Source organism: Heptranchias perlo, chromosome 28 (assembly GCF_035084215.1).
Source record: "Heptranchias perlo isolate sHepPer1 chromosome 28, sHepPer1.hap1, whole genome shotgun sequence".
Taxonomy (NCBI): Eukaryota; Metazoa; Chordata; class Chondrichthyes; order Hexanchiformes; family Hexanchidae; genus Heptranchias; species Heptranchias perlo.
Window position 1 is genome coordinate 32681799 of NC_090352.1, and position 14106 is coordinate 32695904.

Sequence of the window (14106 nt, forward strand, 5' to 3'; positions counted from 1 at the left end):
GAGAACAGGAGAAATAAAACAGGTTAACTTTTTCCAATTCCATCACAGCAGGGAAAGTGACTGCACAGAAAAGACAAGACAACTGTATTCCTACAGACAAACAATCACTGCGTAGTCGAGTTAAAAATAAAAATCTGGAGCAGATCTAATCATCAAATAAAGACTTTAAAATAAGTTAAAAAACCACACACAGTGCAAATGTTTTGTTTGTTTCTTCAGCAGGTGTGTAGTATTAGTATAGTCAGCAGTAAAAGCAGACTCAATTCAGTGGCAGGTATTTTGTTTGAAGTATTTCCAAGTAACCAGGCTCAATCTGTTAGTATGAAGGGTGGTTTTCTGCAAACGATGTTATCTTTGAAGCCATTAGCCCAGAGAAAGAAAAACAGAAAGGCAAAGAAGCTTGGGAGGGTTAGGGATTGCTGTTACGTTGTCTCCAAGAGTTAAGTTTGGAAGATTTAACGATGGAAATGATTGCCAAAGTTGTTGCATCACAGGGGAGAAAGTTTGGATGCATGCAAGGCAGACCCAGATATTGCACCAACAGCTACAACCTGGAAAGGAAAAAAAGAGGAGAGTTCAAAGTTAATCAGTGTTAAGATAAAAGAAACCAACTCAAACCATGCTCTGTGAAAAATTGCAAATCACAAGCTCTCAGTTTTAATTTCCTTCATTAGTACAGGCAGTAGAGTAGTAGGGAAAAAAATGCTAATTTCTGAATATAAAACCAGCCTAATGCCAACTGTGTTCTAAAATCCTACACCAAATCTACCTGGTAGTGGAGAACTTCCCTTTTAAAGTCATACTATAAGCAGCTTCAGGAATAGGAAAAGCCCATTTGGTTGAACAACATTGTCCCATTTTCCACAGATCAACCACACTCGCCCATGCTCTCATTCAATCACAGGATTGTGTTTTCAAATATTATAATATCCTTTATTGCTACATTTTTCTACAAATAGATAAAATGTTTGTATATACTCTGTTTCTAGATTTCAATGACAACAGATCCAAGACTTCAATTTAAATCTGGTCCTCTGGACAAAGCCCAATAGTTCTTTTGAAAAAAGGACACCAGACACACATTGCAGATGGACTTGTAACTTGGAATGCTAAACAAACCCCATGCAATTGTGTTCTGAGTATTGGGGGGTCCATGTGGGAAGTTTCCTCTTCAGGATGCACACCATAAGGAAAGGTATTCTACTAAAGGACAGAAGTGGAAGGGCATGGAAACTTGGTAAAGTACAACTTTACTTTGTGGTTTATTTTCAGGGTTAGTGAGCAGCAATAACTGTATAGCGGAGGCAATACGGCACACAAGGTGTCAAAATACACTATGTACAGGAAAGGCTAAAGTGAGAACTGATTGAGACAGATTTGGGTATACAGATTTGGGTATACTAAGGGAAGAATGATTCAGCAGTACAATCATTTTCTGAACTATATCTCCAAATGCAAGGGATATAGTTATTTTTGGGTAACTCTGCTAAGTATTTTTGTTCCCTCAATTCTTCTGATTATTTTAGCACTGTTAAAATAGTGCACTGGCACATTTACTACATTATTTTGACCGTGACTTAAAATATTCTGAAGTAAAATCTTTATTGCACAATCCTATGCAAGGCAAAGAGGTTTTGCTATAGATTAGTTCTTATTGTTCAACAAAGCTGGACCATCCAAAAAGCCATCAAACTACTGGAATATTTTGGTCCAGGTAAATATAGAACTATAAGCAACTTGTAAATGTTTGGAAACATGTAACTTTGTAAACATTATGTGCAATAAACAGTAGTTTTGAAACATTGAAAACTTGCTATCATTTTGGCATCCAGTCACTGGAAAATGACTGCTTACCTAAATATTTTTTTTACTATAATAAATATTTTAATAGGTTATAGATTGCGCATTGGATTACAGATCATAAGAAAGGATCAGATACAATAAAATTACATAAAATTTTGAAGCTGGGAAGGAAGTTAATATATCTAAAAGTGAAAGCAGTTACTCACTACTTGATGTGGCTTTTTTTCAAAATGACAACCCAAATGAGATACAGTACACTGTTTAGAATGAAGAGACAAATCTTAGAAGCCAAATGTAATAGCAACATATTTTAAAATCTTTTCCAATCACAATTTATTACAAATTAATATCGGTCACATGGGGTTATCCGACTTTAACAAACTGGCCATAGTTCTGTATTTGCAGACTTCCAAAATACCAATCAGCAACATATCCAAATACACTGTTTCTTCAGACCATCATTATAGCATTGAACTACTTTTTTTTTTAATAACAGCTTTGTTAAACAGTCAGTTACCCTATTTTTTCCCTAAATTTTGTACATACAACCAAAACCATTTCAAATCTTTCACTGTACCACTAAACAGAAAACAAGCCATAGGTGTATTTTATGTTGTCATTAAACAATAACATTTGCATTGCCTTTTCTTTAACATCAAGATGACTCGATGGCTGTTCCTTCTCACTATAAACCCCAGGTTCCTGCACTTGCCTTAGCCCCCAAACTCAAAAAAATTAAAACCCGCTCAACAAAAATGTCCTTGTGATGAGCAACCCCTTTATTCAGTCATTCAAATTAAGCAAACAATGAATCAGTTAAGTAAGCGTTCTCATTAACAGGGTCTCCACTAACTAGCACAGATTGTTTTAGGAAATTATGAGGCGAAGAGTTTTACTAGACTTTGCAATAACTCATTCAGAAGTTAACACCATTTACAATATTTCAAAACGCTGCATAGTACGAAACAATTTTCTGAAAATTTCAATGCTCAAGAGAATGTGGAATCAAGAAGAAAATGCAGAATTATGCAACAGTTTACTGTGTTCTCTAGGATTTAAATATTTCTGTAAGCTTTTTTCCCCATCTTTGGAGCTTATTCACCCCAAACTTTCCTTGGCCTGGAGACCTGCTCCAATGCCTCTCCTCAATTTCACTCTATAAATCAAAAGCTAGGAGGTGGGCTGTGTAAACATGGCCTAGGTAAATGCTCTCTTGAATTTTCCTTCCCTCCTTGTGGGGAAGCAACTGGCCTCTGCTCTGTGCTCCTCCTGCCATGTTGGTACTTGCTGCGCAGGGACTCACGATGTGAACTTGCTCCCAGACACTCCACAGTGCAATGCACTGAGGGCTCCAACCTGCTATATAGAAACAGTAGACGACCATTCAGCCTCTCAATTACATCATGGCTGATCTGTAACTTAACTCCATCTACCCGCCTTGGTTGCATAACCCTTAATACCCTTGCCTAACAAAAATCTTCAATCTCTGTTTTAAAATTTTCAATTGACCCCCAGCCTGAACAGCTTTTTGGGGGAGAGTGTTCCAGATTTCCACTACCTTTTGTGTGAAAAGTGCTTTCTGACATCACCCCTAAACGGCCTAGCTCTAATTTTAAGGTTATGCCCCCTTGTTCTGGACTCTCAACCAGAGGAAATAGTTTCTCTCTATCTATCCTATCAACTCCTTCAATCATCTTAAACACCTCAATTAGATTACCCCGTAATCTTTTATATTCAAGGAAATAAGCCTAATCTATGCAATCTGTCCTCATAATTTAACCCTTTCAGCCCCGGTATCATTCTGGTGAATTTGCGTTGCACCCCATCCAAGGCCAATATATCCTTTGAGGTGCGGTGCTCTAAATGGAGACTATTCAGAGCTTTATATAACTGTAACATAACTTCCACCCCTTTGTATTTCAGCACCCTTGAGATAAAGGCCAACATTCTATTAGCCTTGTTAATTATTTTTTGTAGCTGCCTTACAGCATCATAATATGGAGAAAAATACCACTGGAAACCTCTCTCAGCAGGGTTTACTATCACATGTTTAGATCTACATATTATCAACAGTGAAATATTTCACCCAATTCCCGAGGAGACCCATAGCAAAACAACTAAAACATCTTAGAAAGGGCTGCCACTGCTGCACACTGGTTACAGCCATGGCAACACACTTTATACTGCCACCACCAGAAAAATGACATTAATCAAAAGGATGGCTACTTTTATTAGAAAGAGAAATACTACAAAAGAAAAATAGTAGAAGGTATATGATATCCAAATTAGCCTTTCAAAAGTTTCATTGATGATTACAAAGCAGGGTGGTGATGCAAGGCTTGGTGCCAGTGATGCTCGTGGAGGTAGTAAGGATGCCAACATCTTGAGAACATGATTCACAGTCACCAAGATTCAAATATCCCCAAAAGCATTAAAGATAAAGGGAAAGCAAAAATGTCAAGGTTCAACAGTATTCACAAAGTGGTGAGTAGAGGTGAATGGCGAGGTGTTCAAATAAAAGGTCAGGTGTAGTAGGATAGTGCAGGTTAGCAGGCCAGGGTTATAGATGTCCAAGGAGTTACAACAGGATACCAGAGTGTTCACACAAGTGCGGGAAGAGAGATGGAGAAAAATGATGAACAGACCAAAAAGAGAGAGAAAGTAAGTGTTAGCAATAACTTTTTAGTCATAGTCATAACAAAAAATATACAGTTAACAAAAAGATAAATAAAATAAAAAAGTAGCCAACTCTCAATTTTCTTTCACAATAAAACAAAGCAGTTACACATTCCACAGAGTGCAGAATGCAATACCTGACATCAGCTCTCAAGCAGAACCCAGTTTGTGGAAGGTTTCTCACCTACTCTAGCATATGTGGAAAAGTAAGCATTAAAAAAAGCACTTGAAATGCCACTTTTTGGATGGGTGGCACATGGCTGAACATGTGCAATTCACACCAGAGATCTATACTCCTCCTCTGGAATGTTTGAAGCTAATACTTCTAAAATATTAAATTGATTAGGCGATTTTCGAGCAGGCTTCGAAATAGGTGGCCAGCGCTCCCACCTGAAACAGGCAGGAGACTCTTAAAACATTTAATCAGGTTCCTACGCTGCATTTAGGGTTCCCGATGCAATTGTGGTCTTCTGCTAGGTGAACAGTGCACTCTGCCACTGGAACCGAGTGGCCAAACCAGCAGTCCTTAAAGGGGCCGTTGCAGGCCACTCCTAAGTATTTTAAAATCCACTTTGATTTTTGTGGGGCCGGGCATCTCCTGGCCTCAAAAATCTGGTCCCTCCATGTCATGTCGTGTCATGTCGTGTCGTCTCCCCCTCCCCCTCCCACCCCCCAAACCCGGGATTGTCACCGCCCCTTAATGCCCTACTTCTAGTTGTGCTACACGGAGGAGCCACTGGAATTCTGTGCCCCCAAATGGTGAGCTGCTGGTCAGTGCTTATTCAGCACTGGCAGCTGGTCAACATCCTTGTAATCAGATCTGACCGTAAAAATGGATCAAAGCTCTTGCCGATGACATTGGGCAGCCATCCCCATGGCCCCGCCCACTGCCCACCCAACGTGTGCTGAAAACAAAAGTTGACCCCATTGTTTCCTATGACTAATGCCGATGACAAATGGAAAACACTAACAAAAATATTTTGTTCAAGTAGCACATAAGAACATTTGTCACAATAGACATCAGTTTAATTACATTCTGACTGTTCATTATTTTAGTTTTGTGAGGAGAAAATTTATCAAACTTCCAATAACTGATAACTCAAGCCAAATTTTATAGTGGATTTATCAGGTTGAAATTTGAGCCATTAATTCATTGTTGGGATTGATAAGTAGGAGGTCACTACAAACTTAAAGTCGCTCAATACAATTGTTAAGACAGGTTCATTTTTCTATGTACTCTTATGGAAATGATGAAAATACCAGAAAACAAATAGGTTAAAGACAAGTAGTGCAGAAGTAGGTACTATAAATGCCACACACTTGCCCCCAAAATAAGTCCCAGGTTTGTGATTTTTAAAAAAATGATTGGATGCATCTCAGAGTTTTGTATTCGAGTCACGTAACCAAACAGCATTATTAGCATCAAAAGACCAACAGACAAATAAGTTTTCACATAACTCCCTAACATGCCATACCATAAGGTACCTATTTAGATTCCGAACAGAGTTACTAATCTTAGCTGGACTGTTGGGAAAATGTCAACGGCCAGATGCTTTCGTAGAAGGAAAAGAAGTGTCATCCTGAGCCCCTCTCTCAGTAATTGTACACATGATGTGGAGATGCCGGTGATGGACTGGGGTGGACAAATGTAAGGAATCTTACAACACCAGGTTATAGTCCAACAAATTTATTTTAAAATCACAAGCTTTCGGAGATTATCTCCTTCGTCAGATGAATGAATGAAAAGGTTCTCAAATCGCATATCTTATACTATGTTGGGACATAGTATAAGATATGCGATTTGAGAACCTTTTCATTCATTCATCTGACGAAGGAGATAATCTCCGAAAGCTTGTGATTTTAAAATAAATTTGTTGGACTATAACCTGGTGTTGTAAGATTCCTTACATTAATTGTACACAAGCAGTGTTGGTAGAAGCCTGGTATCATACCTGCCTGCTCTTTTTTTTTAAAAAAGCCCAGAACAGGAAGAAAGTTAATTTCATTATAAACATAGAAAACGAACTAATAAAAAGACTAAATCATTATAATAAATCACTTTGAATTGCTGATAAACTTATGTATATGGCAAAATTTTAAAAACTCCAGTTAAATTTCTGCAGTTTAAATGGTCACTTTCAGACCAAAAAAAATCTAAATATATGCCAGCAGGGCATGGATTGAAAGGCTAGACCAGTAAGCACAGGCACTGCTAACAACTAACAATTGAGTCAGGAAAAAAAAAACAAATGATATCAAGTAGATTGAATCACTACAATGTAAGGCACAGAACAGAAAATTATGGGATACTAACTCTGCAGATTTCCAGAAGTGGCCTGGATGAGAAAGTCGCCTGTTGAGTTTTGGCAGTTTGTCAAGCATGTCCATCAGCTGAGTAAAAGTTGGTCTCTCATTGTGATCATAAGACCAACATGCGGACAGAATTTCCTATAGAGCAAGAAGAACAAGTCGTTAGTGTTTCAGTTCCTCCTTTGTTGATGGCGGACTTGATACCAGTGGGTCCAGGTTGGCCCTTGAGGTGGGGACCCTCAGTCAGAACACCATGCACTTTTGGTGTAGTTAAACTTTTTTCTACTCCCACACTCTTAGGCTGCTGGAGCTTGCTTTGCTTTGCCAGTTTTTCCTACTTCAATTCCTACTTGCCATATTCCCCATTGTCTCAGTTATTCACAAGCGCTGTCTCAAAAATGTCTTCAATATCACTTCAGCTATTTAACCACCTTCTGTTTTCCATTTAAGTCATTTTGCGTGTGTGCACACGTTCCCCCCTCCTCTTTGTTCTGTAGTTTTAATTGCTATTCATCTGTAATTTCTTCCAGTTCTGACAAAGAGTTTACACCAGAAAGGTTAACTTATCTGTTCTTTGCACAGATGCTGACTAACCTAAGAAGTGTTTTGAGCATTTTCTGTGTTTATTTCGAGTAAGTGATGGGTTGAAGGTTAATTTGTGTAATTGCGGTTAATTTTAGTGCTCCATCTGGAAGATCAGCTAACTGCGCACAATCTGGGAATTGAACCTTGGATGCTCTGCTCTACCTGTGTTAGTTATACCAGGCAGTGCGTTTACCCTTGAGGCCATCGGAGGGGCTTAACCATTATTCATAACATGATTGCAATTTTTAGAGATCCCAAAATAGCACAGTACTCTAACTATAAAGCTTAGGTTTTCAAATACAATATCCTCTTAAATTTCTTTGTTCAAATGAAAGGAGTCACAGTAATAGAAGGTTCAAGCCCCTGCTAGCTTAAAATGTTTGTAAGTATATAAAAAAGATTTTTAAAAATAACAATGCTGAGATTCTATTGTCTTTGTAATGCCTCAATGTAACACTTGCACAAACAAACAGCAGGTCTGCGACAACCCTTACTTACTGTCACTTCTTTTCCAAAGGAAATCTGAGCTAGCAGATTCTGGACTCCTTCCCCACTGCCAACTTGCCAGATTATTGCCTCTACAGGTTGGTTCTTGAATGGCCAATCCCTTGCCTGAAGTTCATACCAAATAGTCCTGCAAGAATTAGGAAACTAACTGAATATCAAAAACCATAGGAAAAAAAACAGAAATTCACATTATGAAAAATTAGAGGTTTTAAAAAAAATCTCCAACTCATACTATACCAATACTATATGTTGTATTGAAACATTCAACTAACTAGTTAACTTGGAATGCACCCCAATTACACCCCACTAAATTACAAACCGCCTGTACATAGATCCATGGATAAAATTTTGGGGCCTTGCATTGCAGGAAATTATTTTTTTCCACAGAAAAAGAATTATAATAAAAATCATTTTTTTCTAACAATTATTATTAGCTATGGCTAACATACAGGCATAATAGGAGTTTTAGATCTTACCCAAATGCATATACATCTCCTGCCTTTGAAAAAGGGAGCTTGTCTTCATCCTTGCCTGAATACATTTCTTGGACTATTTCAGGAGCTACGTAGCACAACCATCCATTTGGCAGCTTGAGCTCATTCTCTCTTCTGTCATGATTTTGTAAGAATAAGAAGCCTCATTTTAATATAACTAGTTTTGAATACCTAGTAACTCCAAATTAGAAAATGTACAAGATATTTAAAAGATTCCCACTCTTTTGAAAGCACCAACTCATGGCGGGATACAGTTTAATGAGCACTAGCAGCCTTGTTCATGAGGCCATTCTTAAGTGTGAACTTGAGGATATTTGACTACATGGGCCATCACAGTCAAGCATCATCCCATCCATACCCAAACAGGTGGATAATGTTTAGGAACAGGGCTTCTGCCAGATTTCCATCCCACTTGATGCCAGCCTAGTGATACAGAAGCCAATTGTAGTGCATCCATTGCCAACCAGCTATCAGCACATACTATGGGATGTTACTGGTCTGATTCAGTACAATGTCACAAGGTGCATTTATCCACAGAATGAAAGAAATTAAACAACGGTTTTTAATTAAATCCAACCTCATCATACCAAGATAAAAAAAATGGACTTCTATGAGAAAACCAGCTGAGTTTTCGGTGAGAAAATACAGGCAGTGAAACTTTCTTCACAGTAAACAATGTGGATCCATATTCAAAAGCAACATTGTGGGGTAGGACTTCTGCAATACTGTAATCTTGCAATATTTGCAGGCTCGGTTCAGAAATGTTACTGCAGTCCTTTGGGGGTTAATATTATTGCCCTCTTAGTCACAAGAAGGAAAATCACTCTCTGCCCATCATATGGCTGTGATTCATAGTCATCCTGAAATAATGGCCATTGTTTTCAACTGACAAAGAAATCTTGCCACCCACTATCAATTAAAATAGCTTTCTCTTCAAAGCACACTAGAAAAGCAAAGTTTATTTTAATATTTAGGAACTACATCATGCCAGAATCAAGGAAACAATGACTGCATTTTTCATCAATTAATACATTCCTAATATTTCATCTGGACTTGTATTTAAGCACAGATTTTTCAACTATCAACTTTTTTAAAAAAAACTATTCCCAATAAAAGGCTTGATTCAAAATATTAATTGGACTGCTCAAGTCAACTACTGTTTAACCTTTGCACATGGTCCCCCAATGACTTAGCAAATTTATCCTTTAAGTAGCTGAGCCATCAATCTCCAGTCCTTTTGGAGTAAGCCAATCTCAGTCATGGTAGGGGCCCTACAATTGTTGCAACATCTCCGTTTGGGATGGGGAAATCACCCAAGGATGACACACCAAATCACTATCCAGTGACCCCTGTTGGGAGGACATGAATGTAGGAATCAGGTGAGGACAGGATCGAATTTCATGTTGCCCCTCAGGCAAGAACAGCCACTCATTCATACTACTGAGGCTCACACATGAATATTAGCAACGTAGGTGAGGTACCAGAGGACAACCAGCACCTGTGGAACCATATCCTCACAAGAAGCCAACACTGAAAGGACAGAGGGGGGGGGGGGGGGGAAAGAGGGAATAAAAATAACAGAAAAAATTTGCAAGAAAGTAAACACAATCCTTTCCACAGCTGACACTGAATATCCCAGTGAGTGCCTTTTTGTCTCACCTGTCCTCTTGTACCACACCAGATATACCAAACAGTCCAAAGTCTGTGATTACAACTTTTCCATTGTCGTAGAAGATATTCTTTGATTTCAAATCCTTGTGCACAATACCCCTTGCATGAAGGTACCCCATCCCCTAGAATAAAAAAGAATTTGTAGTGTACAGTGGGGGAATTAGATTTATAAGGGAAGGAATTAATTGCACCGATATAAGAAATACGAAGACCAAAATAAGAGTATAAATGTTTGATAGAACACAAATGTAAAATTTCAAGAGTGCGTGTAAAAGGAAAAACTGGTACACGGAGCTCAGTCTGTCTGACTGTCCTCCAGACATGAGGAGCAGAGGAGATACTATAAACTGTATAATAGAGAGAAAAGGGATTAAAATGGCAGTCAACTGGAACCTTCTGTAACATAATACCTATAAAATCAGATTGAAGAATTTAAAGTTGTTGCTTAGATGGAAAAATACTTCTTGCTTTCAAGTACCACGAGACAGAATAGTGCTGCTTTGTTGACAATTTGGAAGAGCCTGGTGGGAAATATACAACAATAAAGGCGGGGGTGGGGGTGGTGGGGGAGGGAAACAACTGTATGGAGAGGGACAATGGTGCCTGCCCAAGGCAGAAGCACAGACACTGAGGCAGAGGGAAAATAAATGCAAACCCCAAAGACAGGATGAAACCACTGCAGGTATCTATGTAATTAGTATTTAACCATCCCATGACAAAATTCAAACATGTCCTTTTAAAAAGTTATGAATATGTGGCATGATCACCCCACTGTTCTAGAGCAGAAACCACACACCCACTGTTCTAGAGCAGAAATCACACACACACCCCACTGTTCTACAGCAGAAATCACCCCCCTGTTCTAGAGCAGAAATCACACCCACATTGTTCTAGAGCAGAAATCACACCCCATTGTTCTAGAGCAGAAATCACACCCCACTGTTCTAGAGCAGAAATCCCCCCACCGTTCTAGAGCAGAAATCACACCCCTCACTGTTCTAGAGCAGAAATCACACCCCACTGTTCTTGTAAAATTGCAATCCTAGTTTTTTGCTAAAGCTCATTATATATTGGCCCGTTGGTATGTAACTGATAAAGAGGTCCCCTTTCAAGCATTGAACACTGACAATGACACACTTTTGTCAAGGGGACAGAATTTTAATTCTATTTGAAATATTGTTTAAAAGACAATTAAATTTTAATTATGCATCATTCAATAAAGAGAAATTTCCATTAAAAGCCTCTAATATAAACTTACTTTTATAATTTCCTGTGCAATTTGCCTCATCTTGTTAATATCCAGTGTGGTTTTGGAATCTCTCACAAATGAGAAGAGTGTTCGTCCTTTACAGAAACTAAAAAATAAAAATGTATCTGATTACACACACACAACCAGAAAATATCATATCATACAACACTTAAAATTAGGAGTTAGGCTTTTTGGGAAAGCAAACTAAAACCAGAATGGAAATTGTTAACTAGAAGCAGGTATGTTTAGCTAAACAACATTCTGATTTCTCCAATTAACTTTTAGACTTTTCATTGATCAATCGAGAGAAGGTGGGTTAAACATGGCATGCACAATGGCAGAGAGGAGGCACACAATTGCAAATTTCTCCTACGGCTTCTGGTAATGCCTTTGTGGCCAGCTAGGACATCCCAAAACAGCATCCCATGTAGAACCACCGAAGATTTTCCTCTCCTCAGCAAGAGCCCCTGAAAAAGGCAACTTTCCATCAAGAAGGAGCAGACCAATTAGGGTCAGTGTAGTGCAAGTGCACTGCACCAACATACTATGCTACAAGACAGCCGTCCATTTTTGCCCTGTTCAAATAAATACTACTTTTGCGAGGGGGGGCGGGGGGGGGGGGGGGGGGAGGAAAGAGAAAACAGGTGCTGTTTTACACAGATAATTCAACTCAGTGTCTGACGTCTTGTATGTACATTGATGAATACAGCAGGATTGCAATACAAAAAAAATATACAGACCATTCATATTTTATTTACCTTGTAATAATGGCTAAATGAGGAGGATGCATACAAGCTCCCATGAAAAGTACCACATTTTCATGTCTCGTTTGCCGGTAAGTCATCACTTCTTTTTTGAACAATTTCAGGTGATCCTGATTATTCCCATCAATCTCTAACAACCTAATTGCCACTTCTCCGTGCCAGCGTCCTTTATGAACTTTGCCCCATCGCCCTTTGCCAATCAGCTCTCCAACTTCCAATTCGTGAAACGGGATGTCCCATTCCTGTAGGAAGACACTTGTCTGGCTGGCCTTGCGAGAAATTGGTCCTTTCCAGTGGGACCTAGTATTTGGCAAGTCATCCACCTCATCAGTCTCATACTCTGATTCTGATTTATTAGCCTCCTCATCAATTGTTTGATCTTCATTCTGAAAGTAAATAGGAAAGGGACAACTCAATTGTATGAATCAAATTTTGATTGGATTTTAAATCTCTTATTTTTAATGTACTTTGGTACTCTCCACTCTTTAGTACTTCTTATGTTGAAGGGCTGGCAGATAATCTGCTCCAAGGCTTCCACTAACCTCCGACTTGAACCGATCAAGAAGTGCACAAGAATTGACCTGGGTCACTTTATTTTCTCACCTCCTGAGGAGAGGTGCTTGGCCTCTTTGCTCTTCCCAAACTATATAGAGATCATCAGCAAATGTGTCGAGCAAAATTCTTATCAATAAGCCTTCATCCCACCACACTGCAGCACAAGAACACCAGCACGCTGAGTTACTGCCTCCTGCATTAAGCTTCTTGTTTACAGTTTTAATAAGAGTTTCATTCGCAATTTTATTTCAAGCAAATATAAAATGTACAAATGCAAGTGTGGATCACTTGTATATATTTTGAGCAACTTTCCTTTAAGTTCTGCAATTGCAAGTTAATTATTTCCAGTAATTCCCAATCTAGATAGAATCAGTTATTTTAATTATACTCTTTACAAAGCCTTAATAAAATGTTTAAATGAAGTATTCTTTTTCCTGGCAGCCTTTGCTGCCTGGATGAAATGCACATACACCACTACGTGTTTCTGTCTGAAAAAAAGACCAATGCATCGGGTCAGAAGATAATATTCATATCTCAAATGTGGGTGTAAGCTTCATTTTTGAGTGCAGATGCATGGCTACACCACATCCAAAAACATTTTGCATTACAAAACTTTATAACAGCATTCAATAATACTGCATTGTCCTGGTTATTTAATGCCAACATACCTCTGCATCCAGATCTTCAGCAGCTTTTGGCTCAGTTTCCTCTACAGTACTGTAAAAGAAAGAACATACTCTATACTTTGATACCTGTATAACAACCCAGCAATAGAGGGATAAAAGTCTAATTCTAAGCAAATCTGAATGAGATAACCAGGCAAGCAGAACCAAAAATCGAACTCTGATTGGATATTTTGAAGCTGAAAAGCCAAGCCAAACAGTCGCAAGATGCAAATAACAATTTCTGCACTTAAATTCAATGTGCATAGCAATAACTCTTTTTCATCTTGTTTAACTTGTTAGGAATACAGTTCAACTATGGCAACATATTGAAATTTGTGAATGTTTTAAAATGACAGTAAGACTTTTGTCACCCCTTCCACACAACAAACCTGCCTGAGATTATCCTAACTTTTTGAGCCATGGCGATAAACCCATGTCTAGCACTACAAGCAGCAGTGTGGAACGCTATACTATCTCACTGACTACAAGTAAGCTGTATAGTGACTCAATGCAGGATTCCCAACATTAAAAAGAGGGAAAACTTACTGTAACCCTTAAAATAAAAGCAATCAATACAATGAAATGCAACTTCTGATTCAGTAAAAAATGAAAACCAATACTCCATCTCATTGCATAATTGATTCACACACAAGCAACCTGATAGCAAATACCCCGTAGCATCTCAAACTGACAGTAAATCTTGATTTTGGTTCCGTTTTCATTTTGCGATCAATATCAACAATACTGAACTCTGTAGTGATGTCAAACCAATGTAATGGACTGGAGCAAAATTAGCAATTGGAGGAAGGCATTACGCAAAGCACTTG

The 14106-nt window shown here is 38.5% G+C and overlaps 1 protein-coding gene and 1 long non-coding RNA gene across 14 annotated transcripts in view; one reads left to right on the top strand and one right to left on the bottom strand.

Annotated features, from left to right (window-relative positions):
* Window positions 1-14106, top strand: part of LOC137345025 (uncharacterized) — an 87939-nt gene that overhangs the window by 19396 nt on the left and 54437 nt on the right. For all 3 annotated transcript variants that reach the window (XR_010968536.1, XR_010968538.1, XR_010968537.1), the window contains exon 2: window positions 990-1237. This is a non-coding gene — a long non-coding RNA (uncharacterized lncRNA). The remainder of the gene's footprint in view (window positions 1-989; window positions 1238-14106) is intronic.
* The window catches only part of ksr1a (kinase suppressor of ras 1a), a 153111-nt gene that overhangs the window by 6643 nt on the left and 132362 nt on the right, over window positions 1-14106 (bottom strand). For 6 of the 11 annotated variants that reach the window (XM_068008389.1, XM_068008390.1, XM_068008388.1 and 3 more), the window contains 8 exons: window positions 13283-13331; window positions 12054-12445; window positions 11305-11401; window positions 10035-10168; window positions 8358-8489; window positions 7873-8008; window positions 6794-6927; window positions 2120-3162 (listed from right to left, as the gene is read on the bottom strand). In XM_068008389.1, coding sequence (XP_067864490.1) covers window positions 2967-3162; window positions 6794-6927; window positions 7873-8008; window positions 8358-8489; window positions 10035-10168; window positions 11305-11401; window positions 12054-12445; window positions 13283-13331 — 1270 coding nt within the window. In that variant the 3' untranslated portion in view covers window positions 2120-2966. Of the gene's footprint in view, window positions 1-8; window positions 552-2119; window positions 3163-4013; window positions 4186-6793; window positions 6928-7872; window positions 8009-8357; window positions 8490-10034; window positions 10169-11304; window positions 11402-12053; window positions 12446-13282; window positions 13332-14106 lie in introns of those variants that run through there. The other 5 variants (XM_068008393.1, XM_068008392.1, XM_068008399.1 and 2 more) reach the window with 3 other exon arrangements.